Source organism: Simochromis diagramma, unplaced genomic scaffold (genome assembly GCF_900408965.1).
Source record: "Simochromis diagramma unplaced genomic scaffold, fSimDia1.1 OVJJ01000317.1, whole genome shotgun sequence".
Taxonomy (NCBI): domain Eukaryota; kingdom Metazoa; phylum Chordata; class Actinopteri; order Cichliformes; family Cichlidae; genus Simochromis; species Simochromis diagramma.
Window position 1 is genome coordinate 1834721 of NW_024386994.1, and position 26773 is coordinate 1861493.

A 26773-nucleotide genomic window follows, 5' to 3' on the forward strand; every position below is an offset into this window, starting at 1 on the left:
GTCAACAAGTTAAAGTGAGGGTAAGCCAATAAGCCCCTTGTGATTTTTTCTACTCATAAAGCAGACATATACCTGAAAACATCCTTGAGCTCTTTTACTTTCTTGTTGCCGGACTGGTTGGATTTACTGTCATCCAGGAATGCTCTGGCATACGCCATGGGGCCTGCGTTCACCTGCAGAAAAACATGCCTCAAAATGTAACGCATTCTTCTTCTTCACTGATCAGTGCACGCAGATAACAACTGGTACATGCCACTCACTTTCTCAGCAGCCCCCAGCACGGTTTCACCACTATCGCTTCTTACTAATAACTCATGAATTTTCTGTCAGTCTGTTCATCTATTTTGACAATCTTTCATCCAAGCGTCAAACGTGGTGGGTGGATTGCAGGGAATACAAGTGATTTTATGACTGTCTGCAAGTGACGTGTAAGGAACGTCTGTATTTTCTAACTATAAACAGCAATAAAACAGCTCTGTACTCGTTTTTTACGGGGACTTATTTAATAATAAAAAATACACACAGTTAACACTTGGCACTCTGCCCAAGTGAGTCATAAAATAAACACACAACAACAAACACATTTCACTATCATCTGAACGCACTTTCTCGTAAAGTGCTAACGCAAAGTTAATTTGGTGAAGCAGATTCTTACAAGATACCAGGAAGGTTGCACTCAAAAAACACTATTTACACCCAAAATGTTGACTTAATCTGATTACATGTAACATTAGCAATGGAATCTGGTAAATGAAATTTACTTCATCAGTATATCTCCAGTTTATGTCAAGCATACATTAAGAAAAAGTATCATTAAGAAAAATCATTAAGAAAAGCAGCAGGGCTGCGCAATTAATCGAATTTTAATCTCAATCGTGATTTTGGCTTCCCGGAATTAAACGAACACGATCGAGCGATATTGATAATGCGTGCACCACCGACAGAAGGCGAAGCAAAAGCAAATCGAGCGCTCCCTTAATCGCCACCTGAAACGTGCTCGCATGAACACTGTGTTCCTTCCACTGTGTAGCGTTAAAGTTATCCTGAACCATCTGGATGAGGAATGCAACAAACTTCAAATGCTTAGAAGTTCTTTGATGTTCCACAAGAACAAATCATAAGCAAAGAGTGCTACAGGACTGTGTCTGCACTACAAAGCACCTCAGCTCATTCAACCGCCTGGAAGTATATGGCAGACTAAGAATGCACGAAGAAAAGAGAAGCAGAGTGGAGGTCGCTAACGTGAACTGTCCGACATCGAGCCTGTGGCCATGTGGCCAAAGATAACTGTCCACCAATCACAGCGAGGAACAGAAGTTTCAGGAATTGTCAGCTTACTGGAAAAAAGAGACGTTACCCTCACGGGCAGAAACAACTGAAATGCCACGTCACAGGGCAAATAGAGAGGCACTTCAGAGCTATGAATTTCAGTCCCATCCATCACGCAGGTACAGTGAATGATGTACTTGTTTTTAGGAGGTGCACTCAGGTCGGGTGGATGAACACCTTATTTGCCCTGCATAAGAGCTTTAAAGAAGACCACAACAACAAAACCTGTTGTAAACATTCGGACAAATGGTACATCAAAACAGCAGCCGCTTCACGAGCACATCTGTTTGAAGTCTTACTTCAGGTGACTTTAACAGGAAGGGGAACTGGAGCAGCGCCAGCCTGTTCTCGTCATCAAAAACTGCACATTTGTAAACAGGGGATCTATTCTCAGCATAGTAGTGGGAGTGTTTTGACAGAAACTCCTACACGAAAGGAAACCGCTTTAATTCCATTAGGGAGGTTGTGGGAAGTATCCATAGATGCAAAGCAAGGCTTGACGGGACATCCAAGGTTAAAGCTGGCAGACTGCCTGACCAGGCCACACATCCTATGTGGTGTTAATAAAAAGTGTGGCCGGGTCCAGACCGCACAAGAAACGATGACACACTGTAGTTGCTCAGTAATTACATTTGCAATGTAAACGTGATTTCTAAGAAGCTTTCAAAAGTCCTGCGTGTCTTCTCTGATGGCAAAGTCTGACTTCTTTAAAAATGCCAGCTGACTGTACAGACAATAAGCTTCGGGAAATGTTTGTTTAGTGTGAATGGTTTCAGGAAAAGTGTGTTAGCCTCTGGTAAAAACTGCAATATTTAATTTAATAACTAATAGTTAAACTGCAAAAGCTAAAAGGAGACTGTTGGAGGGAGTTTCTGGAATCAACCCTTTGAATTTCCTTCGGTGATCTACAAGAGTGAAAACGTGAAAGACTGCGGCACTGAGAGAAATACCTAAAGACAGTAAAACAGGGGTTTCAGACACATTGCCAGCACAGCCTTGTTCAAGGGTAATGTCCGCTGGGTGATTGTGAAAAATGAGGAAAAAAACACAAAGCCAGCAAAATTATCAGATTTTCAGTTTAGCACATCTTCTGCCTGGTTATCAGTTAATCTATTCCAAGAAAGAGCTCTGAGTCATCCTTAGATTTACAGCCTTATTACGGACAGAAGTTCAGCCATGGAGCTGTTACTTTGTAACTACTGAGTCAGTGAGGATTTCCCAGGTAACTGCACGTTTTCATCCTGTGCTCTGTATGACTGAAACAAACGGAGGAGGGTCAATCCCCCCCCCATCAGCATTTTCACTCAAGAATGACACTTATAACTCATCATCATGTAAAAGACAGAAATAATACAAGTCAACTACAGACAGAAAACTGAAATATCTATAATGATATTTATGCGTAAATCTTGTTATCTCAACTAATCTGGAGGTACCTATGGCCAGTCAACTGAGGTTTCACCCCCTAAAGAAGATATGCTTAATAAGTTATAAATACTATTTTAGTGGGAGTGTGCAAGAAATGCCATAGAACAACAACAATGGACAGTATAGTAGGTGCAGGAGAGAGTACAACAGTGCAGCGTCTAAAGCATGGAAGTACTGACATTACTTTGAGTTTGATTCCGTAAAAAGTGACAAAAACATTAGCATCTGCTGTTCACTCTGCGTGAGAGGAAAACTTCTTTCTACAGCAAAAGATTTAACTTCAAATCTGAGCAAACAGCTAGCACGCTGAATGTGACATGACCGCTGGGTCACTGGGCAAACCTCCGCCTGCCGCCCTCCTGCTATACAGGTGAAAATAGATTTAAGAGCCGTTGAATCTTTGATTTTATTTATTCTCTGCTGTGTTTTACTCGCATCTATTTGAAAGAGTGAGTATAAACACAAAACATTATTTTATTTTCTATGCTGGAATATGCAGAAAATAGGTTTAAATGTTAAAGACATTTCTTCCAGTCAGAGGCTGTTGCATATAATTTAATTTTTGCTTGATGCAATGTGCATAAAGTTAAAAGATTAAAACTAATAAAACAAGTTTTAAAAAGAGGCTTTTTCATTTGATTCAATTTTATATGATGAATTATGCAGAAAAATAGAGCTGGGTTGAAAGGTCTATTGCTTTTTTATGTATTATGTATCATGTTTTTAAAAAGTAACTCAGCAATACTTTTGAAAATAAGTCATCAGTAAAGTAACAAGATTCCTTTCTTGGAGAAGTAATCAGCAATTGGTAGCTAATTACCATTTTCAAGTAACTTGACCAACACTGGTAATCTGTAAACTAAAACAACACAGATTTTAGAATGACCTTTCTCTAAGATTAAAGAAAATCTGTGAAATTCAAAACAATTCATCTCCCTGCCTTATGTGGTGTGTGCTTCTGATAGCTAGAGATACAAAGTGATGAGCAGCGCTGTCTTGTACTGGACCTTTTTATTAGTTAAGATGGGCTAGCGCTTATCGTTTCACTCTTCACAGAAAAACTAAGTGTAAAAATAATAATAAAAGTGAGTGATCAGCTGTGCAGCACATGTGAGAAAGTTTACATTTTGGTTTTTTTCGCCTTTACCTGCACAGAGACGCAGCCCTGCAGTTTGAGCTGCAGCTGGATCATGTCCACTTCCTGGCTGGAGCAGAGCTTGATCAGCTCCGCCGTCCGTGCCTTCATCTCATCTATGGCCACATCTACCGGCTTAAGCTCCACCTGCTTCTCAGCCACCACCTCCACCCGCTTCTTAACATATGGGAAAGTGTTGGCAGCTAAAGACAAGAGCGCAGGCAGAACCTGTTAGGTCATGTTACGCTGCAGATACAACAAACAATGAAAGAAAAATCAACAAAAAAAGAAGAGACAGTGACATGTTGTAGGGGTGAATTCTTGTTGTCTGACATGCCCGAGCAGAAGTGGACATATGAACTTTTGTGTGCGCAAACAATGAGAGATACAAGCATTCAGCATACATAAACAGAAATAGATAAATAGATAAAAAAAGGTGCTCTTCATTGCTCAGAGGAGACTAATGTCCAGCTGTCACTTGCTACAGTAACCAGCTGTTAATACAGTTCAGTATTTATTGATAATTCAGTAGACAGACGTGCAACTACAAAAAAAAAGACCCATGTTTCTGCACACTGCTACTAGGTGTTTTTTTTTGCCTTTGAAATGTGCAACGGCGGAGGAAGAATGTGTTACTAATGTGGCGTATCCACATGCAAAACTCTATGAGACGTTCTTCTCGTGTTTGCTTTCTAAACGTGTTCTATGTACTTATGAGGATGGTCCTCCTCTTGCACTGCTCCTCCACCCCGCCGTGCTTCTTCCCCGACAGCGTGTACGGCGTCTCGAACACGAAGCGGCTGATGTTGTGGCACTTCTCAAAGTCCGTCTTCTTCTCTGGCGCTTCCTTCTCCTCGAAGTGGGGCTTGACAAAGGTCACTTGGATGTAGGCAAACTTAGGGTCAAGGTCTTTGGGGTTGACCTGCAGGCAAACAGTCAGCAAGCTAAATGAGAACGTCATCCAGAAGCAACATGAAGTCTTGTTATTAAAGAAAGAAAGATCACTAGATAACCCACTGAATTCTTCTGAAATCAAAAGCAGACAAAGAAACAGTCTTTAAAACCACCAACTGGGACTTCATTGAAAATCCACGGGTGGAAACTGATCACTTTATGTTGGACAAATGATATTTTCTGAGTAAACACCCGAGTGTGGCTTCACTGCCAAATTAATTATTTCTATTTCTGCTACTTTCTGCTTTCCACAAAAACAGGAGCCTGCCAATTAAAGTATTCCAACCGTCTCCCACCCTTTCCTTCCTCCATTTATCTACTGTACCTTATTTGAGTCTTGAATTATCTTGACATTTTCTGGCCCAAACTTTTCCCCGTAGAGCGTCAGCAGCCGCTGGGAGATTTCGGACAGGCCGGTCAGTTTGGGTTCTTTGTAAATGTACTCCTTCCCGTCCTCCTCCTCAAAGAAGCCCTGTTCAAAATACACATTTATATTGGAAAACAACTTAAAAAAAACTTTGCAAAACTGCTTAGTACTAAATTTTCAACTTTTTCTTCAATACAAATGTCCTTACTGATTAGTAAATGATCATAAAAGATGCAGTCACAGACCACATGGCGCATGCTGAAGGATGTCACATTGTACATGTTTGCTTTATTTTCCTCAAACTTCCTCAAATCTTGCCTATAGTCACTTTCTAACCGTTATAATTTAAGATTGTGTAGGTGACTGTTTTTACTCACAGCTTTGAATCACACAAAGCAAAGCTGAGAAACTGATTCACAGTTCTAAATAATCCTCAGTTACCTTCGACTTGGCCTCATTTATTCTTCTGAAAAAGTACTTTTTGGTTCCTCTTCCTTCAAGCCAAATGTCTGATTGGCTGATTGGCTGTCCTCACATAAATAGAAAGACTAGGCAGCAGGAGGGTGGGGCTTCTGTGCTAACAGATCGCCATATTAAAGACATCATATAAAGCCAAGAGGGAACAAACTGTCTGAAGCAGAACATTTAGCTTAGTAGTTCGCAGACCAGGGTTAAAGTCTGAATTTGAGACATTTTCCCAGAAAAGTGAACACACAATAATGTCTGACTACCCTAGAAATAAGGAGAAGCATTTCAAGGCCTAATGATCCCACATCGAACAATTTACTTCTTTTACGTTCAAAAGCATGACGTCTTTTTCCTTACATGGACTGGCTGGAACATGACAGCTTCATTCAAATAAAAAAACACGGAACATCCTGCTTTGTATTTATATAACTGCAATGCTGAAATGTCCGTCAAAGAGATTTGTACAGCTTGTAATTTCTTCCTGTTTGTTCTCCTGCACATGAGCACAGACAAATTAGCAGGCGTGCTGTTCCTGCTAACTGCCTGCTTTTGTAGTTTGAGTAAATAGATATTTGAAACCTCTGACACATGAAACAACTCTTCTTTTGCCTAATAGAGAAAAGCATAACATCGACACTTTTGAGGAAGCTCTATCTATCTAACCCAACTGGGATGGTGTCAGAACAGAAGAAATGAATATCTGATACATCATTGGCTTCCCAGCCAACGATAACATAGCTGTTAGCTTAAACATGCAAAGAAGCCAGAAGTAGCCACTAATAAACCTAACAGGCGAGAATGACCAAAAATAGCAAAGTTTCACACATAAGTCTGAGGACTCCCAGTGGGGGAAATGATTATTTGATCCCTGCCTAAATTGCAAGTTTGCTCATTTACAAAGAAATGAACAGCGGCTAATTTTTATGGTAGTTTCATTTTAAAGGAGAGAGACAGAATATCAACTAAAGAAGTGAGAAATTAATTTGGATGTCAGCATTTTATGTCCCTGATGTCCTTTGACACATCTTTGGTCTTGCCCAAGGTCGTGGAGAGGTTAGACTGGAAGAGACGCATTACTATGTGAGATCCGGAGCATCTGTGACTGACTGACTGACTGAATGAGTGACTACTGATTGCAACCTGCGGGCACACAGCCAGTCTGTGGTGGGAGCCAGAATTCTGTGTTGCAGGGGATCAAATGTTTATTTCCTTCAGTGACATGCAAATCGATAATGTGTTTTTTTCTGTGATTTTGGTCTCTCTCCATTAACATGAAACTACCGCAGAAACTAGAGACGACTCTTCACCTCTTTGTAAGTGAGCAAAGAGGTGACAAGACTATTAATACTGTTATTTATATTATTTGAATCATCACCAGGCCCCGTATACACTCAACATTTACATTTCACACAGTCTTCGTGAGTGTGTGGGTGCTTTCAGAAGCTGCTTGTTGACCTCACCTGTCCATAAAAGGCCACTCTGAAATAGGTCCCGAGCAGCCTGCGGCCCGACTGGATCACCTCCATGATCTTATTGTACGCTCTGTGCAGAGTTTCGTACAGTCGGCTTAGTTTCTGGAAAAAGTAGAACAGATGCCATCAGAGCTCGCCTGTTGTTAGCGATTGTTTGTTTATCGCAGCAAGTGGGCCGTACACACAAAGCCGGCACAGGAATTTGAGTTATGCAACTCGGCAAAACACACACGAATTAAAGTCTATTTGTTTTTGTATACAGAAAAAAAACAAAACTGCAAACCCACGGCTCAAAGAAGCAATTCTGTATATCAAGACAAACCAAAATATTATGACAGCTCTGCCAAACATGTCGCTGCTACATCGTGTGACGCCAACCATGACCTCCCTGGGCATGGACTCTGGACACCAGTCAAGGTGTCCTGTTGTATTTGGTTAGCCGCTCATCCCTGATGTAGGTTAAGTACTGGAACGTCTGTGGATCAGACTTGTTCCAGCACAGCCCCCAGTAGACTAACGGCGCCAAGAAGGCATTGCTATTTCTGAGCTGCACACACATCCAGTGCAGGAGCCAACGCACTGCACACATTGTCATTTTGACATTTGGTTCATGCTGTTTTTCAATGCTGTTACAACATGTTGCCGCAGTGGAGCACAGTAAAGATATGACGGAACAGGTTAAGCAGGTACTTAAAAAAAAAAGAGGAAAAGAGTGGGGTGAAATGCCGCGAAAGACCTCCTCCATTCAGAGCAAAGAGCTGCTAAAAGCACAAAATATAACCAGATATACTCGTGAGAGAAAGTGTAACACTGGGCGTTTTGAAAGGTCAAATTGGTATTTGACAGACTGAAATGAAGTTATGAAGCAGTAAATAATCTAACACAAACACCAGTGCCAGTGGCTCCTCAGGATTGTAATGCTGACATCTCTGATTTCAAACTCAAGATGCTTCCTGCATTTTTTAATTGTTTTTCTTTAAGTTTTTAAACACACAGGAACGTTTCGGTGAGCGCTCACAGTCCTCTACCATTCAATGCTTCAGACTGGTGCGCACTGAAGTAAAAGGAGATGTTTCATGCATCATATGACTCTTCTTCTGCACAAAATGATCCCTATTAGTGCCGCCTGCTCCAGTCAGAGACGTTATCAGATGATGATGATGATGAACTGGTGGTAAAAATCGACAGAGAAGATAAATATAACAGTGAAATGCAACACTGTTGCAAGCAAGACAAGAGGTTAACGTAGCAGGAAATTGTTAAACATGAGATTTAAAATAAATAAAAAGTTTCTTTTTGTTATAGTTATTTATGGCAGCTTTCTTAGTCACAAGGGGTCATCACAGCAGGCAGCTGCCACTTATTTTTGTGCCAGATTCCCTTCCTGCCACGACCCCGAAGAGATCTGTGTCACCTCAAACTGTGGCAAACTTGTAAATCACTGAAGCTCGGGTTTATTATCAATGCGCTGATATTTGTTTCTGATCAGAGATTAAAGGTCACCAATAAAACAGGTATCTTTGGTATGCCTTCTAAGCAATGTTCCCTCTAAGCTGCGCACAGAAAATCTGCGTTGCGCACAAAAAAAATCTAACCTGAATTTAAATTAAAATGAAAACTTTAACAATGCTGTATTGCAGTGTTAGTAAGTGACTGGCTGCTCCCATATGGGATTAGAACGATGCCACCTTATCCCATAGTCCAGCCAATAATGCCTACCGTATATACGCAGCCAATCAACGTTGTTGACAGGCTATGACAGCGTCCTTATGTGCCGACACCGGTGTTTTAGCTGGCAAAGCGGCGTGGCTGATGTGGAGTGAAGCCACGTTGATGACAACGTGTACAACCATTGGAGATGTGAGCAGGACAGACGGAACAAATGACGGAAAAAGTTTGGACTTTTAGTTTGTGTTGATAGGCCACGTAAAACCAGAGTTGTGATAAAAAAAATGCAATGTTTGGTTTTCTTCCTGAATACTGTCGTTGTTTATATTTACTGCGGGAAGAAACGATGAAATCGGCGTTAAAAAAAAAAAAAAAAAAAGGCTCGAAAGCGCTCTCCGCCTGTGAGCAAAAACAAACTCCAGAGTGATACATCTCCTGTTATCAGGCCTGCAGGTATCAGGCTGTTGCTCTCCTTTATCTCATAGTCGACAGAAATATTTTTTGGAGTGACACGAATAATTTGTGTGGCATCAGATTTGATGCAGAACAGCTGATTGTTCTATAAATAGTTTGAAATGTTTATTTAAAAACGCCTTGGCTGCATTTAAAAAAAATAGCTGCAAAAAACTTTGTTGTTTGCCAAACTGAGTTACTTTTTTGAAGAAGTAACTATATAATTAATTGCCCAACATTGGTCATTATTTTCATGGTAATTGGGTTAAAGCAGTTAATTAAAAGTAGTCTAACATAAATGTAAACGCTGTAATTTGATTATTTTGATAAACCATGTAACTTGGATGGATTCGATGCTGGCGTGACCACAGTGCACACGTCTGATGTCGCTCACAGTGGTCAAAGGGATCGCTCAGGAGGTTTGTGTGCTCGCTCAGACACGTGAAAAATTAGAGGGAACTTTGCTTCTAAGTTCTAGCAGCTGAAATTCCTTAACAGCAGATTAGAATCACCTACAACAACATTTAGGCATTTTCTGCATCATTAAATGGTTACATGCAAGTTCCAGTAACCCTGCGATGCACAGTTTGCATTGAAGTCTTGTTTGCATTGAAGTCATTTGCAGTTTTGCGCAGTTTGATATCACACTTAAAACACGCTTTTGAAAAGGTGTCATTTCTGGCTGATTTTAAACTGAAACTCTCCGTGGCAGGTCTTCAGAGAGCCACTTTCATGACTCCCAGAGTAACCCTCCAAATCCACTAAAGCTGCATTTGTCAAACCGAAATAATCATCAACCACAAATTCTTACAGGGTGAAAAGGTGCGCAAAGTGAAAATATGCACTGTGAAGGGATGAAATGACGTCCCGCTGTGCAGGTAAAGTTACTGAGAACTTCATGTGAAAGAGGACACTTCTGTAAATGCAGGCCATTTCCTGACACTCACAGGAACACAGCCTTATGCACGACGGATGCGTGTAAGGATGATGTCACGCTACCTCATATTCGTGGCGCTTCTCATAAATGGGGATAACAAGTTTGGCGATGTGTGTGATGACTTCGTAGCGCTCAGCTTTCCACAGCGCGTCCACGCAGACCTCGAGGTGTTCCACCAACACTTCCTAAACAATGGCAGAAAAAGAAATGTCCTTAAAATGTTAACACTGATTCATAAAACGGGACCCATTATGCTCATTTCCTCTTTTATTTGTGGACTCTGGTAGAGTAGCTTTGCATCATTTACAGTTTGTACTGAGCCTTGGGGCAGCCCCTCAGTTCATTCTCTGTCTGAAACAAGTCAATTAGGCTCCTCCCCCTTTGACCAAGTTTCTCCTAGATGGTTCACTCTCACAGCCAGTGTTGCATATGTAACATGACCAAATTAAAATTAAATAAAAATTTAAGTTTAGCTGCTCCTGCTAGAAGTCTTATTATTTTTAACACCTGTTTGTGAATGTTGACTCTTCCCATGACAGTAGCCTATTCAGTCTGACACGTCTTCACATCTTCGGTGCTGAAACATTTGGATCCTAAAAATGTCTTATATCTGCTCATCGTATTATTTGAAAGGTCTAATATAAGTATCCACCACTGTAACGGTGCTGAACACACTGATTAGGAAACCCCATTTGTTATAAAAACAAGAAAACTCCAAATATTTTAGAAATCTAAAACTAAAAATTATGTTGTTTTTTATTAGATTAATAAACTGAATTCACAGTTTTAACCCTTTCACATATAGTGGTCACTACAGCTATTCAAAGGCTGTTTTCTGGTATTTGTGTCAGTGTTGATGGTATACTCGCACATAAGCCAGTACATTGGACACTGATGTGTCACTCCCAACACGTTCTCACTCCCATAGCGTAACATTTTACGCTAGGTGACAAATCGTTGGTATATTACACTTCCGGGCACCCAACACGTCCCTATATCACGAGATCGGAAACATGAGAACCATTTGGAATGAATCTACACATGTATATTGGTTTTACTTAAATCAGTGGGAGCATCATTCTACTGGATTTCTACCTGTAACCCGGCGTGTATCATAAGAACCTGTCACTCCATACCCAGCAACCCACTGGTCAGCCAGTGGACATGTAAAAAACTCTTTGAAACATTTTTTTCATGCCTAAAGACAAATAAAAATACTTAAGAAAAGAAATCCTGATTGAGGTCGTCATAATTCATGCATGAAAGGGTTGAATCCAAATTTGTGTTGAGCACAGTGGGTCCTCTTTAACAAACACTCTACAGTAGAGATGGCCAAACAGATTTTTGATGCTTTGCTTGAGAAACATAAATCCAAGTACAAAATTCAGTGACAAATAAGCTGTTTATTTTTGTTTCTGTTTTATTTGAGGTAAAACGACTGTTTAACTGGGTTGTCGGGTTGATCTCTATATCTTCAGAAAATCTTAAATAAGCATTTTTCCTGAACAGGTGCCACACCTCAGTGTAATAGACATCCTGCATGCCGGCGTCTTCCTTCATGGCAGCTTCCTCGTCGATGTTAAAGGTGATTTTCTTGAAAGCTGCCAAGCCGCTGGGGAACAACTCTGGTAAGCAAACAGCAAAGATGAGTGAGGAAAACAAAAAATGTTTCACAAAAACCTCCACTAGAACATTTTCTACAAAACACATTTTCTATTTATTTATTTATTTATTTCCCCCAGCAGGTGTGGCAGGTGTTTTTGTGACACTGAGAACTCACGAAAATCCAGATAGGTGTGAACCACAACCAAATGAAACACATGAAAGGTGGATATTCTTCGATTCCCAACATGCTGTAACTGCCTGGTGATAGTTAATCTACCTGATGGAAGGTAGCTTCAGTTCATACATACCGCTGGACTAAAACCTAAACAAATTTTCAGAGATAAGCTTTGTCGTCTACCAACTGTTGTCAGCATATCCACCACACATTTGTTTGGCGGATTACAGAGACTTACAGCCAGTTTTGCATAAGATAAAGATACCCTAAAAAAAATAACATACGGCATTGTGAGAATTTGCTTTTGCGACTCCACTGTGCTGTGGAGTGTTTGCACATTGTGACAACAGCGAGCCACAAACAAACTGCCAAGTATATCACCAGGAGGTCCACAGTAAAGGCTGCTTCACGAGTTTCTAGCAGATCAGTTACACTAGGCACACAATGCCAAGAAGGATCAAAATATTTCTTGTGTACAGAAGGGCGGGGGACCTTACTTTTTCTGTTCAGGTATTCCGCAACCAGCGCAGCCACGTGAACATAACACATCGCAGCCTGTGGAGACAAGAAGAGGCCATCATGAACAGAACACACTGAAAAAAACTTTTTAACACCAGGGCACACTGTTTAAATGCAGCTGGCAATTGCTCAATAATATTTCAAGCAACATAACATCATTACACATGATTTTCGAGGCTGCATTTAATGACTTTTTTGTGTTCAGTCATTCAGGCAGATATCTACAGCCATACCTACCACTGAAACGAAACTGTCTTCTCAGACTGTGCGAAATAGCTCTAAGGCATGAAAGCCATTTTTGACTTTCTCTTATCCTTTACTGAAGCTTAACCCAATATGTTTCTCCACAGGAAGAGACATAATGTGGAATAGACAGTAGCTGAAAAGCTCAGCAGTTATTTTCACTTCACTCATTTGATTGTACATAAAAATGTTCATCCTGTTGAAACCCATGTGGATAAACTTGACATGATTTTAATTAGTAATTCGTTTTCGTGTGGCTACATGTGCAGCATTCAATTCATTATTTAAATATTTAGTAATAAACATCAAGTACAAAAAACGTATTCAGGAACACTGCACATAAATGTAATTTGTTGTGTATTTAAACTGTTATAACCTGTTACTGTACTGTATGTAACAAGGCCACAATAAGCTAACATGATAATTCTACGCCTATATGTTGCAAATAAAAAGAATAGCAGCTCTACATAGAATTATTATCATGTTGACCCTCACATCAATAATAAATCAATAAATCACTGAGCTGACCTTGAACACCTCGATGTCTGCTAAACTGCATCGCTAATTTGACCGCTGTCCACACACCTACAAAGTCCAGAACACACGCACACAACGCTACCAAAAACCTCGTTGGCAGAGATAAAAACAGATCTAATGTTACAATCCCTCTGGAGTGTTTAAATTAACTGGCTCACTTTATACTGAAAAGTTTGAAAAATCCTTTGAGAAAAGTCCTTATATAAATATCAACTTTTAAATAACCAAATAAATACACTTGACCTGCACTTAACAGCGCATCAGCTGCACGACCCAGGGTCAAGTTCTATATCAGTCTTCACCTTTGAACTCGCTTTCCCATGATCTAATCCTGACCAAACGTTTCCTTGTACAACATCGGGACTGGATGTATTCACGGTATTAATATGAAAATTTTCATTTGAGTTTCATTTGGCAGAGGATGCAGCATTCAGTTTTGTTTCTTAGTCACCCTGAATAACCTTTTGCTGCAGCATCACCAAAAACACAAAAAGAAAAGAAAAGGGGGCAAAAAGTAAGTGGACTTGTATGTTTAAAGTTTCATTTAATAACAATAAAAATACTAAATGCTGAAAATACTCAAATACATGTTGAGCTGGGCCTATAGATATTACAGTGTCCAGTTTGAAATGACAGCATCTGGGATTAACTTTAACACCACTGCAGCTGAGAAAGGAAAACATGGCCTGCAGGACTAATTCTGCAGGTCTCATTGTCTGTGTACCAGACAGCGTGAATGTGATTGATGTGCGATCAAAGATGTCTGGTCAAACAACACAACCTGCCTGTCCGCGTTATTCTCCTACAGACCGCTATCCACATGACTGTAACAATACAAAGATAATGACTAAAAAGGGAGAGACACAGACGTCAGAATCACTCACAGTCTTCCTGTTCATACCTCTGACAAATCTCCATTTTTGAGGTGCGCTCTGGCCATGCTGTCCAACCAGGTCCGCCTCAGCTCAGGGGTGCTGGCGTAGGACCGGGCCAGGCTGTACTGGAGGTCCAGCAGCATTTCAGGATCTTTTTCATGCTCTCGCATCTGGGCTGTAGCCATCAGAACTGTGCGGATCCGCTTGGTCAGACCCTTCACTTCTGAGGGGAAAGCTGTGGACTGCAGCAAACATACAGACACTGGTTAAAAAGGGAACAAATCTAGGAGGAAACAGGAGCGGGGCTTTGTCCTTCAGATGTGGCCTGCATCCTGCTGCTAGACTAAAATTAACTCCTTTAAACGTTTTAAGTGCAGCGTGGGGGATGATTTTCTAATCTTCTAAAAAAAGGCTCTTATTCTGATAGGAGCGACAGCAGACAACATGCAGGTCATCCATATTGTGTTCCAGCCTTCATTTTATGTGTGTTACTGCTTTGTTACATTACAGTTACATTACAATCTTACCCATGCATATGGTTGGCTCGTTATGTAAGGTCCTACCCACAAGAAGGTGCAAGAGACGTAGGACCAGATTTACTCTGCATTAAAATACTAATATTGGGGTTTACTCAACAGCAATGCACTGAGACAATTTAGTGACTAAAGGTGTGAACGCAGTAGCTTTTGCTGCTGCCTGTGCTTCCTGTGTATTTGTTTCCTTTTCAGAGCATCGTATCTGGGGAGGAAGCTATTTACAGGAATCGCACGAAAGCGTTTTTGCCGAGCAATTAAGAGCAAGTTGAGCCAAAACTTGTCGTAATTTGCATCTTTGATAGTTGCCATGAAGGCCAATTTGTTTGAAATGCCGGAGGGGGGAACAACACCAGATCACCAGCTAGTCAGAGCAAATCAGAGTCATCATTTAGTCATTATTAACCAACTGTTGTATGACACTGCGTGGAGGAAGAATATCACCGAGTTACGCAAGTGGCACAGCAACGCCAGCTCATCTATTATGGACTTGTCCGTAGTAAAGCAGCATTTTTTCTGGGTGATTGTTAGGGTCCGTGTGAGGTGTGAAATGTATCCAGATTCATCCAGATGAAGTCTCCAGCAAGCTCCATGATGCTGCAGAGTCCAGTCAGTTTCTCAACAAGCTGGTTGTTTGTGACCTCTTATTTGTGCTAGATTACATTTGCCATTATTGAAACGTAAACTTTTTATTCTCATCGTCACTTTGTTCTGCTAAGTTAATCAGTAAATACTATACGCCTTAAAACACTGCGTCATACTTCACACTAGTAGTCCTAGCAGTAACTTGAATCTGTCATCTAAACCTCCTGAGCGGTATTTACTGTTTAACCAAATTACATCACTCAAGCAATGATTCAAATTCTCATGAGGAATAATGTTTCACAAGTGTGATTGTGTGGCTGCTCTTAAGAACACAAAGAAACAACAAGGGGAGCGAAACTTGCTCCCTTCAATCGCTCATGAAAGAACAAGAGAAACGAAGCAGGAACAACCTGAAGGTTAAGTCAGGCTCGATTAACCTTCAGGTCATCGAAGATCGTCGAAGGCTAATTCACAGTCTCTTCCAAACAACTCATGACAAAAACAGAGATACTTTGGTGGTTAATCATCCACTGCTAACTAGACTGTCTGAATCCTGATTAACAAGTTAAAAAAAAACCCAAGTCATAACATCTTTAATACTTTAATACTATAATTACTGTTTTTGAATTATAACACTAATACCTCGGGATTTCCTAATCATCACATTCTGTCCTGTTAAGTGAAGTGAAGCACCGTGCTTTGTGTGTACTACAGAAAAATGGTGAATTATAGTGAAAAAAATCATGAAGCAATGAGTAACGACTTGTTGTGACACTTCATTTACACGAAAAGAGCATAAAAATAAAGCTCATTCGCTGATTATTATTATCATCTATGAAGAAATTGTGGATTTAGATCAATCTACAGATTGATTTTACAATACATCCACCTGGACACTCCTCAGTGAATAATGGTAACAATGAATGTTTGTTGGTGCCAGCTGTGATTGGTTGTCTAGACTTCCACAATACCTTCATGGCCTTGTCGCTGTTTGCAAAGTTGTTGATGATGGAGAGAGACTCCTGGAAGCGTGAACTGCCGGTCAGCGCCACGTCAGAAATCAGCTGGCTTACTGCAATGATGATCTACTCGGGAAAGAAAAGCAGGGGAAGGTGGAGGGGGTGGGGCAGTGGGCACGGAGAAAGATGAAAATGAAAGGAGGAAATGCACACACGATCCAGTAAATAGTATGTGCACTAATCACTGCGAGACAATAGAAAGAGAAACTCAGCAGACCGTCTGCAATTAAACACACTTTACATTCTTCTCCTCCCTTACTGCACGTGAATTGCTCAGAGGAGTGTGCTTGGAGAAAAGAAAACCGAGTGCTGAATGTCAACAGTTGTCAACATTAACACTTTACCTGCAGGTGTGTGCGTAGGAAGGTTTTCCTCTTGGTGTACTCGTAGTTGTTCCTCATGAGCAGGTAGAGCAGGGCCGACGCCTCGGCCCGCAGAGAGGCCAGCTTGGAGACGCAGCACTTGAGCACCTCGCAGCACAGAGCCTCGCACAGCGTCACGCGACCCTTGAACAGCACCGAAGGGAACTGGCGGGACAACGGGTTAGTGTATTAAAGACAGATTCAGGACAGGGCTGGAGTTAGAAAATAGAGTGAGTGTGTAGGAAAGACAGCAGGAAAACGATAAATCACTGATTAACTCTATGTCACATTCCTGTTTTTCTCAGGATTATAGGGCTTGATACACCGTGAAGATATCACATTAAAACTTTGTGTTATGGTAGATACTAATAATAAGTCCATTTAGATTTGGCTGAAAATAAAAATGAAACCACAACAAACGTTAAAAAAAAAACAACTAAAAACTTTATATTACCCACAATTTTTTATGGATCATCTTCAAACTTCACAAAAACATAGTAGACCTCCTAGGCTAAGTACCTAGGTTGGCTAAGCATTTGACCTTCATTGTTAGCACTTAAGGTCAAAGTTCACCTTGAAAAAAATTTCAAGAAACCATATTGAGTAATAATATATCACATGAAACTGCATGGAGAGAGTTGCACGACAACTAGGTAAAGGAGATAATAAAATACGCTTCTCTGGTAAATAATCCTTCGACGTCATAGGTCAAAGGTCAGACATTAGGGTGCTGTTAAAAATAAGCAGGATGACATCAGCACGTTTCAATCAAAACATCGTAAAACGTCAAATTTATTCAGGTTTTGGGGGGAAAATCAAAGGTCTAGAAAACATCTGCATCATCAACCTGTGTATCAAACATGATACACTTGGTGTTAAAAGGTTATTGCAAAGTTTTGCTTGGGTTTTTTTTTTTTGGTGATTTTATTGTCAGGAAGTAACAAAAGACAGACCTGTTAACATTTTAGTTCTTCTTTCACATTGTAATGACCCTGATTAGTTTAAACTAGTACATATAAATTGAACTGTTTTAAGTTATTTAAATGTTTTGCCGATACACTGTAGTTGTTAGTGTAATTATTAAATTTCATAATTCATAATTTCATAATATGATGAACTAAAGGACACTATTGCAATGCCTGCCTCATGAGTCTTGTGTACCAGCTAAGTCTTGAGTCGTGTTTAGACTTGAATTAGTCTCGATGCGCTATGTTGTTACCAGTGTTTGTGTGGCCAAGAACAGCAAAGGTTTGGCTGTTAACAGGAAAACACAGCACGCTGCTGCCAGGAATTACGATTGCCGGTAAGAGTTTTAATCTAGTGCAGTTACAAATATAAACCTGTGACGAAATAAATAATAAAATGTCACAAAAACTGATATTCTGTCTCTAACTAATGAGGGGGAAAATCTGAAATGTTTATCTACATTTTTTTATTTACTGCAAAAGAATGCTGCTGTTAAAGTCCTCGCTGCCCATATCACCTTTTTATCATTAACCGGTTCTCCAGTTTTCAGGCAGTCACAATACTCACAATAGCAAAAATCCACTTCTGGAAGTGGAAAGTTCTGTTTGTCTGCTAACAAAGGCCTAATTTCTACCAAACGCAGCATAAATGAGTGGATCAAAAACAAGCAGACCGGATGAGAGCGCGGCTAATCCCTGATTAAAATAACAGTCGGCACAAGTTTCACGCATGTGTTCCACATGGAAACCGATCAAAGAAAGCCAGCTGAAGGAGAATCAATATGTTTCTGATACGAGGACGAGCTCTTCTGTTAGAAGGTGTCGTGCGTGGATAAATGTGTGCGATACCTGGATGAATCTGACCGCTCAGTTGGAGCACAAGATTGAGCCAGAGAAGGCTCCATTATTACCAACTACTCCAACATATATAAACATGATGTGCAGAAGAAAGCAAAAGATCACTGAGTCTGTAAAGACATTTCCGTTTGGAGTGTGAAAGATCAAATACTGAAAGAAGAAAGAAGAAAAACACGCGACTGTGTGTCGACTGCTGAGAACAGACAAACAGACTGTTCTCAGCTTGTCTGTGTGGTGGATTTTTAGCCACACAAAACTGCGGCTAAAACCCAGAGACACCGCTCTGCCTATGTGAAAACCATGTTTGCATATTTGCCTCTTGCAATCTATGATAAGTTCACATCAGTTAAGCAAGTAAGTTATTGTTATAACAGAAATGAAGGGGCTCACAGCTTTGGGGTCATCGTTCATAGTGTTAACATCTTCATCCAGCATTTAAAATAAATGAATGACGACCGCCAAAGCAAATAAAGACAAGCTTTTGTTTTTTGTGTTGTTAAATTAAACACAAGCACTCAAACCTCTGCCAAGAGAGCTGACTACCGGGGCTGTGTGGACTTTTAAGGGAATAGTATTGGATTTTGTACATATTCATTTTGTTTTCTTTGTTCTACCGAGTGTCCGGTATCGTAGCTGTGTCCAAATTCAGGAACCGCATCCTCCTCTGCCCGCATTTGTAGGCCGATTACGTTACAGCGACACGACGAAGGCTGTCCAAATTCGAAGACTCCGACAAATGCGGCCGACAAATGCGCCCTTCATTTCTCCAGATTTGAAGGATGGGTCGGGTGTATACTTCGTGGCCCAACCTATCCCAGAATTCATAGGGTGGCCCAGCGTGGCCCTGCTCAGTTTCCAACAATGGCAGCAGCTAGTTAGTTTTAATATTACTCTTATTATTCTTTCTGGGTCACAAAATAAACGTTTAACATATTTTCAGGCGAGAATGTAGCTGTGTAAACTTCAAATATCTGCTCAGTTTATCAAGACGCCACATATTTTCAAAAGCGCTCCGACGTTTTCGGAGACGTCTGTTACCCACTAGCTCGATAGCTAGCCGGGGTTCAAGGCTCACTAGAGCCCGTGAGAACACCGGACACCCGGCAAATCGTTTTCAAACCCACCGCTGTCTTTCGCTACTCAGGTTAAACATGATATATACATAACTTAAAAATGTTATTGTTTGGCTTTTTTCAGTATTTTATTTGTTCCTGAGTAAATCGGTTTGGCTGAGATTAAAGTTATAGTTTTTGCACAGCTGAATAAACGTCAAGCAGACAACTGATTATCAGAAGTGTGAGATGCTCGAGAATATACTCCGGTGTCCCGTTATATTTTAGATAGCAAGGAATTTATTAAACTTCTCCAAAACAATCTGCAAATTTCATTAAAATTTAATAAACTATCATCTTGTCTTTATTTTTAGTTAGCACATACCTTAAACACTTAAAGCTGTAAACTAATGATAGTTATACAAGAGCAGATGCTGCTGGTGCAATAAGCTGTACGTTTTACGTCCAATGGATGATGATCTGATTAGTCGACTAATCGCAAAAATAATCGGTGACTAGTCGACTATCAAAATAATCGTTTGTGGCAGCCCTATTAGACACATTTCAGAGCATTTTTCTAGCCGGTGGCTGGGAACGAGGCAGAAAACACGAGAAACACTGAAAAGCCAGGTTACTTTATTGGAGCAGTGTGACCTATGGTTTTTTTTTAGCTATTAGATGGAATGAGAGAGAACGTCTGTGTGAAGGCTGGAACCAGACATCTCACTCATCTCATTGTTCACAGTGGAAAGTTTTTTTAGGCAGTGGCAAAAACAAAAACAAAAAAGTATATCAGCTCCGGTCATCAAAAACACAGCATGTTTACCTGCTCCAGGCATCATCTGAGTCATACTGATTTTACTACTGCAGCAACACTTCGTACAAATGTGAACACGTACCTTGTTAATGAAAGCACGCAGAGCGGCGAACACGTGTCTGAGGGCAGCTTCTGACTGGCCGACTTTGAGGAAAGTCAGGTAGACGTCAAACACCTTCTTCATCAGTGCGTTGTGACCGTCGCTGTCCAGCAGCTGGTTCTGAATCACACACACACACACACAAGAATAGATGCACAAAATTTTAGTGCAAACTATATTCACCAATTTCCTACATCACTGTTGATGTGTGAGCAGACTTATGAGCTGAACGATGCTGCCTGCTTACAGAAGGACGTTTTAGGCGCATCTCATTCTGTTCTCATCGACTAAAAGCAAACGAGATGACAACGACTGATGGCAGCGGCTGATTTTTACTGTGTCCCATCAATTTCGGGACCCTACAATTTGGGATCCAGTGTCAGTATCAGTACTCATGCTCGCATCAGATGAAGCCATTGATAAAGTTACTGTTTCGAAAAAAAAAAACCACAGCTAGAGTATGAGGATACACCCAATAAAAGCTTCTATATGTGAGCCTGCTTGTAATGTGGCAATGCGAATTGCGTAGGTTGTTGGTTGCACCTTTCTTGAGAAAAACCCAGCCAGACAACAGCTGCCAACAAATAAAAAGAATGACATCTAAATATGTCCAACTTCACTCCATCCTCCCCAAAGGACTACTTGAGAACAACACCAGATGTTCAGTAGGCTGGTTGGGGTCCAGAACTGTCTCGAAAGCATATCTCCACTTAAGGATAATAAGCAAAAGGACCAAGTCTGGTTTTTGGGTTTGTTTTTTTGTCTTTAGGTAAGCTGCATTAAACAACACCGAGCAGTTGAGGAAGCTGTGACGTCAAACAAAGGCAGAGCCGATAAAACAGAGAATCAAACTCTCCCAGAATGATATGAACCTGCATGAAGGATGAAAAAATTAGCTTCACAAATCCAGCAAAGACATCCATCCACTGTGAAACATGAGGTCAAGACTAGGACTTGGGTTTAGCTTGGCACTCAGGGGTGATGGTTAAACTCGAACGGGCTTTAAATGCTTGAATAGCCTCTCATAAATACAACGACAACAAAAAATGGGCCCAAATTCCAGGCCCCACAAGTTTGAACACATTTTTGAGGCTCAAAATGTGGTTACTGTTAGGTTATGATTCGATTTATGCTAGGGGTTAGGGTTATGCATTCATTTTTGATGGTTAGGGTAAGCCGCTAGTGAAAGCATTATGTCAATTAGATGTCCTCACTAAGACATAAAAGGCAAAAGTGTGTGTGTCCCTCTACTACACACAGAGTGGAGCAGGCAGAGCCACGAAAGGTTAAACAAAGATAACAGAAAACTGTTTAAAATGTGTTTATTTTTTAAATCGTTCATTTAGACAACATCAGACTCAGCACTTACTCGGGTGACTTGCAGAAATATGTAAAGAAAAGATGAGCATACATATTAAGATTTCTCTGAGTGTTATTAAGAGCTGAAAACCTCTTAAACATCACGGAGGCTGACTCAAAATTTCATAACAAGCACATCACTTATTTAAGGACTCAGTGACATTTGAATCACTTTAAAAGCTTATCTACCATCTGTGTGGTTGGACTGTGTGTGCAGTGCTTACCTTGAAACACTGAGTGAACAGACTCAGGATGTCCAGGATGCTGAGGCAGACCTCGGTGGAGGTGTTGCCTTCAAGCAGGGCCTGATGGTGGATTTCTGCTTCTGACGGCCCTGCCCCTGAAACACAGAAACACACATGGAGACATAAAGAAATCCTGAGGTGCTGTGCATGCTAATGGTTCACATTGTGGTGTAGAACAGATTCTAATTGTAACCCTTTTATCCAGAAAATACTGATGACTGCAAAGTTATTCTTAAGTATTGTTGTGTTTACTGATTTCCTGCTTGCTTTGAAATAGTAATTTACATACAGCTCATTAGGCAAATGCTTCATTGACTGATTTAATTGCACAAATCAACATGTAATTACATCTTGTTTAAGATACTCCTAGTAGGTACCAAATGTTATTAAAGAACATAACATCCAGCGCAAGTCCATTTTTCATTATTAGCATAGAGCCAGAGATAAGAACAACTTGTTTCTCGGTAAAGTGCAAAATAACAAGGCGAACACATGTGACACATCAGTCTATAGGGTACATGTACAATCATTTTATACACAGGTTATTACATGCAAATCTTTTGAGAATCCTGTAAACAGCAAACACTGCATTAAAGCCACAGAGAATTTTTTATAGAGGATTTTAATGCTAAGTTCACAAGCAGAGCTTTGTCATAGCTTTTGTTTATGTTTAAGATTAAGATGCAGCAAAGCAAATCCCTGTTTGTATGCGGGTGAACACGCCCATTTATTTTCTGCAACAGCGTTTTCCGTGGTGATTCTACACACTGTTGCATTAATCTAGCATTGCTGCAAATCCATTACGTGAAGACCAGAGAGGCCTTAGAGCTCGACATACTGCGGTCAGTGGCTCAAGATAATGTCTGTTTAGAAAGCACAGCCTGAGAGTCAGTTGGCTAGCTCTGTCTTGGAGGAGCGGCATTTCAACCCATGATGAACTGTTTCCTTTCAGTCGATTCAACTCGGTACAACGCATAAGTATGGGATATCGCGCCCTTGCATTTCCTGGCTGAAGAAACCTTTATTCACGCCTTTAAGGTGGATGATCTGTGACGACATACACACAGCCCCTCCTGCGCATATACCCCCGGTCATCCCTCAGTTCTTACGCTCTTCATCTCGCTGACAACACATCTTTTTTTTTTTCTTTCTTTTTTTTTGTGTCCCGTTTGGATCTTTAGCCAAGTGGATCATCATGGCCTTGCCATATTGGTCCATTTGATTGACCTTTATTATAATTATGAATTTATTTTATTTTCAGTTGCTACAAACAGGACAGACATGACTGGGGGATAGGACAGGGAGAAAGAATGAAAGAAAGAGAGGGAGAGAAAGAAAACCAAAGGGGAGAAGAGACGGTGAGAAGGGGGGGGAAGAGAGAAAAACAAAAACAAACAAAACACCTGGATCACCTGTATGGAGAAAAAAAACAGAAGAGAAAGCAAACAACAAAGAGCAACATAATAAAAAAACAGCACCATCACAATAAACTAGCTAGCAGTAGATAACAGTAGATACTAAATAATAAACGATATTGTGCAGCACGCAAGATAAACAGCGCACAATGTGCTTTGAGGCAGCAGCCAAGAAAGCTGTAGTCCGCGTCTGTGAATACCCGTGTGTACACCTGTGTGCACACCTGTGTGGATCAGCATGCTTGTATTCCAAAGGTTTCTCCATGTAACGATCTGCTAGGGAGTGTGGGGAGCCACAGCCCCGTCCTCCAGGGTATGAAGCAGCTATGGAGGAGATCCAGGCCCCAGATATCCAGAGGCCCCAGAGTACAAGGACCCGAGGAGGACCACCAAAGGGGGGGGAACCGTGCCACCCTCCTGGGAAGAGCTGAGTACAGCCCCAAAGGAGAGGTCACCCCGCAGCTACGGAGCAGAGGCCAGAGGGGGTTGCAGTGGCGTGCCCGCGGGCTCTGCCGGCAGCCAGCTGTGCCAGAGAGGACCGAGCTTCAGGCCCAGAGGCCAGAGGTCTGAGGGCATCCCACCCCTCGGAAGGAGCCCAGCCGGGCCACAGGCGCCCGGCCCCGCCAATCGGCCACCAGGAGTGAGCCGGTACATACATGAGCGCCCAGCCCCAGACGACAAGGACCACCAACACACCAACGTCTGAGGGCATCAGCCACCGGCAGGGAGTGTGGTGAGGGGAGATAGGCCTCCGTACTTTAGAGGGCCTGAGATGTACCCAGAGAGGTTGAGTCTAAGACCCAACCTGACATATAGACACAGACGAACAGGCACACGCGGACACAGACGTGCATTCCCACCCCATATGCACAACCAAATACTCGGCACTCACCCAACGTGTAGACAGACACAAATAGACACTGCACAGACAGGCACAATTTTCTTTGGTGATTTTCACACTTTAGCACTTGTGAAATCAGTGGTCACACGGTTGAGAAACTGCTGCTCTGCAACAGAACTGATAGTTTCTAATAGTTCTTTAAGTAGCACTTTGTAATATGGTCGGCGACTAACAGCGTAATTCCCCTGTAATCAAATGTCATTTCAACCAATGTTATTTGAAATTACAATGTAATTACATTTACCTATAAATACCTAAAGGTAGAGACACTAGAATAACAAGTCAGGTTTTTACAGGAAACAAAGAAATGACTATACTGTAAATAATTTTAAGTAGTGTATAATTTCATGCTAATTTTGTAGAAAAATGTAAATAATCATAAATCGTAATCTTGCCTTTTTACAACTTTATTTAATTTATTATGCTGATGTGCATTTATTATTTATCATTCAACTGTCCTTTTATTTTACCAATATAAATGTGATAAGGGCTGTTCTTCTTTACCAGTTTACATTTGCAGGCCTATGTGACCTTATACAATAACCCCTTCATAATACAGCCTACAACAGGGTAAGATGGGAAAATGCTGTTGTTTTTTCCACAAATTACCAAATAATAAAGAAGTATTACTTACAGACTATTAAAATTTACTTTAAATTAGTTTAACTATTTGTTTCCAGTAAAAACCTGACTGGTAGTATTAAGTATTTGCAGGAAAATCTTAATTACCTTGTAAATAAAATACATTTAAATTCCTTTTGATTACAGGGAAATTAGTGTCATACTAAGAAGTTTTCTTTTTCCTCGTCCACATGCACAGAGAAGAGCTGAACAGTTAGGTTGTTGACACACTTTTTCAACTACTCATTGCACCAGCAAATATGACACACAAATTGGAGCGTGACCAGCAAACATCCTACCAGTGCCTACATGTGGAGCTGGTGTGGTGGAAGGATTGAAGCAACAGGCAGTGATGCAGCAGCACTTACATGACAGAGGTTGAGACAGAACATTTTTTATCTTTTTAATGCCAAAATTGGAACGTGCACTTGGTTTATGATGTGATGGGAGTGTTAGTGTGCACGCTCTATTGTAGCTCCAGTTGCCTCCAGTTCCTTGCATCTGATTCTACTACTTATAGATTTTTGTGTCCTCAAATAATACCAAATAAAACAATAGCAAAACTAATCGTTTCACATTCATACATTTCTTAAATTAAACACTTTCAAAAGAAACACTTTCATTTCAACAGAAAAGGTGAACATAAGGACAAGAAGGACTGTCACTACAGACTAGGCGTGCCACATTAGGAATGTAACCGCCTCTCTCCAGATTCTCCTGTGCTGCTGTGAATCTTTCTGCAAGCCTAATCTTTAACAAACAAATCATTGGTTGTGGAATTATTGTCTTTCATATGAAATATTCCTGTGCAAACCTCAACTGTATGCAGACTCCCTCGGCTGGAACACAAATGCAATCTATATCACTTTACCCACATGATTTCTTGACGATTAGTGCGGTGCTGGAAGAATTAACTGTTCCATTACGACTTCAATTCCTGTAAATTTCTAGGAATCTTAGATGTGAAGTGTTTTGCAACCTGACGTCTTGCATGTGAACTAGTGGGAGTGCTTACCTATGTTGAGTGTGAAGGAGGCTTCCATGGTGTTGAACTGGTGTATCTTGCTCTGCATGAGGCTGGCACGGTTGCAGCGCATGGGTGGCATTGTCTGAGACTTTCCACCTGACGAGAACAGCTTCGACACACATGCCTCCTGGCTCCTATATCAATAATAACAGGAGCAAGAAGGAAGGAGGAAGAGGAATAACATAAGACCCTGTTCCTGTAACTCTCACTGAGCTGGATGTATTACGATATATAACAAATATGTTAATACCTGATAATTAATAAAAGATCGACACAAGCTGATTAATACCAAACAGAACATTTTAATACATTTAAAAAAAGAGAAGTAAAGGTGTATTTCATTGAAACATGACCTGGCACCTTGCTTCCTTAAAACTCAACTAAATTTATTTGGGTTTCAAATTTCAGGCGCTGACAGATAAGGTAAATATGACACATAATACAAAGGCGCAGCTTTGTTTTCCAGCCTTACCTGCCGATGTTCCTCTTTCCAATGTAACGGAACTGAGCCAGACAGACCCTGCGGAGAAAACATGAAGCACGAGGCGCCTTTTGCATCCACTTAGAATGTTGACACAAGACTGATAGAGCAGTTAAAACACACGTATAGTTTTGTTTAATATTTACATATGGCTGTTGTTTCATTAGCTACTCACTCGAGCAAACTGAGGAAGTTCATGATGTCTTGAGGGCTGATTTTGTTCCAGTAGGCCATCAGAGTGTCTGTGGGCAAAAAGACAAAGTGGACA

General features: G+C 40.8%; 2 protein-coding genes across 5 annotated transcripts in view; both read right to left on the reverse strand.

Moving 5' to 3' along the window:
• The window catches only part of LOC120739126 (interleukin-13 receptor subunit alpha-1-like), a 30879-nt gene extending 21227 nt beyond the window's left edge, over window positions 1–9652 (reverse strand). The window contains exons 1-2 of one of the 2 annotated variants that reach the window (XM_040040810.1): window positions 9644–9652; window positions 4964–4968 (exon numbers count right to left, since the gene is read on the reverse strand). The gene's annotated coding sequence lies outside the window, so the exon portion shown is untranslated. The remainder of the gene's footprint in view (window positions 1–4963; window positions 4969–9643) is intronic. The other variant, XM_040040809.1, reaches the window with a different exon arrangement.
• dock11 (dedicator of cytokinesis 11) overlaps window positions 1–26773 on the reverse strand; it is a 77396-nt gene that overhangs the window by 7234 nt on the left and 43389 nt on the right. For all 3 annotated transcript variants that reach the window (XM_040040804.1, XM_040040803.1, XM_040040805.1), the window contains 16 exons: window positions 26681–26747; window positions 26497–26544; window positions 26013–26158; window positions 22040–22155; window positions 20439–20576; window positions 16647–16829; window positions 16255–16368; window positions 14192–14407; window positions 12489–12546; window positions 11730–11836; window positions 10274–10396; window positions 7142–7255; window positions 5172–5318; window positions 4604–4814; window positions 3905–4095; window positions 73–173 (listed from right to left, as the gene is read on the reverse strand). In XM_040040804.1, coding sequence (XP_039896738.1) covers window positions 73–173; window positions 3905–4095; window positions 4604–4814; window positions 5172–5318; window positions 7142–7255; window positions 10274–10396; window positions 11730–11836; window positions 12489–12546; window positions 14192–14407; window positions 16255–16368; window positions 16647–16829; window positions 20439–20576; window positions 22040–22155; window positions 26013–26158; window positions 26497–26544; window positions 26681–26747 — 2080 coding nt within the window. The remainder of the gene's footprint in view (window positions 1–72; window positions 174–3904; window positions 4096–4603; window positions 4815–5171; window positions 5319–7141; window positions 7256–10273; window positions 10397–11729; window positions 11837–12488; window positions 12547–14191; window positions 14408–16254; window positions 16369–16646; window positions 16830–20438; window positions 20577–22039; window positions 22156–26012; window positions 26159–26496; window positions 26545–26680; window positions 26748–26773) is intronic.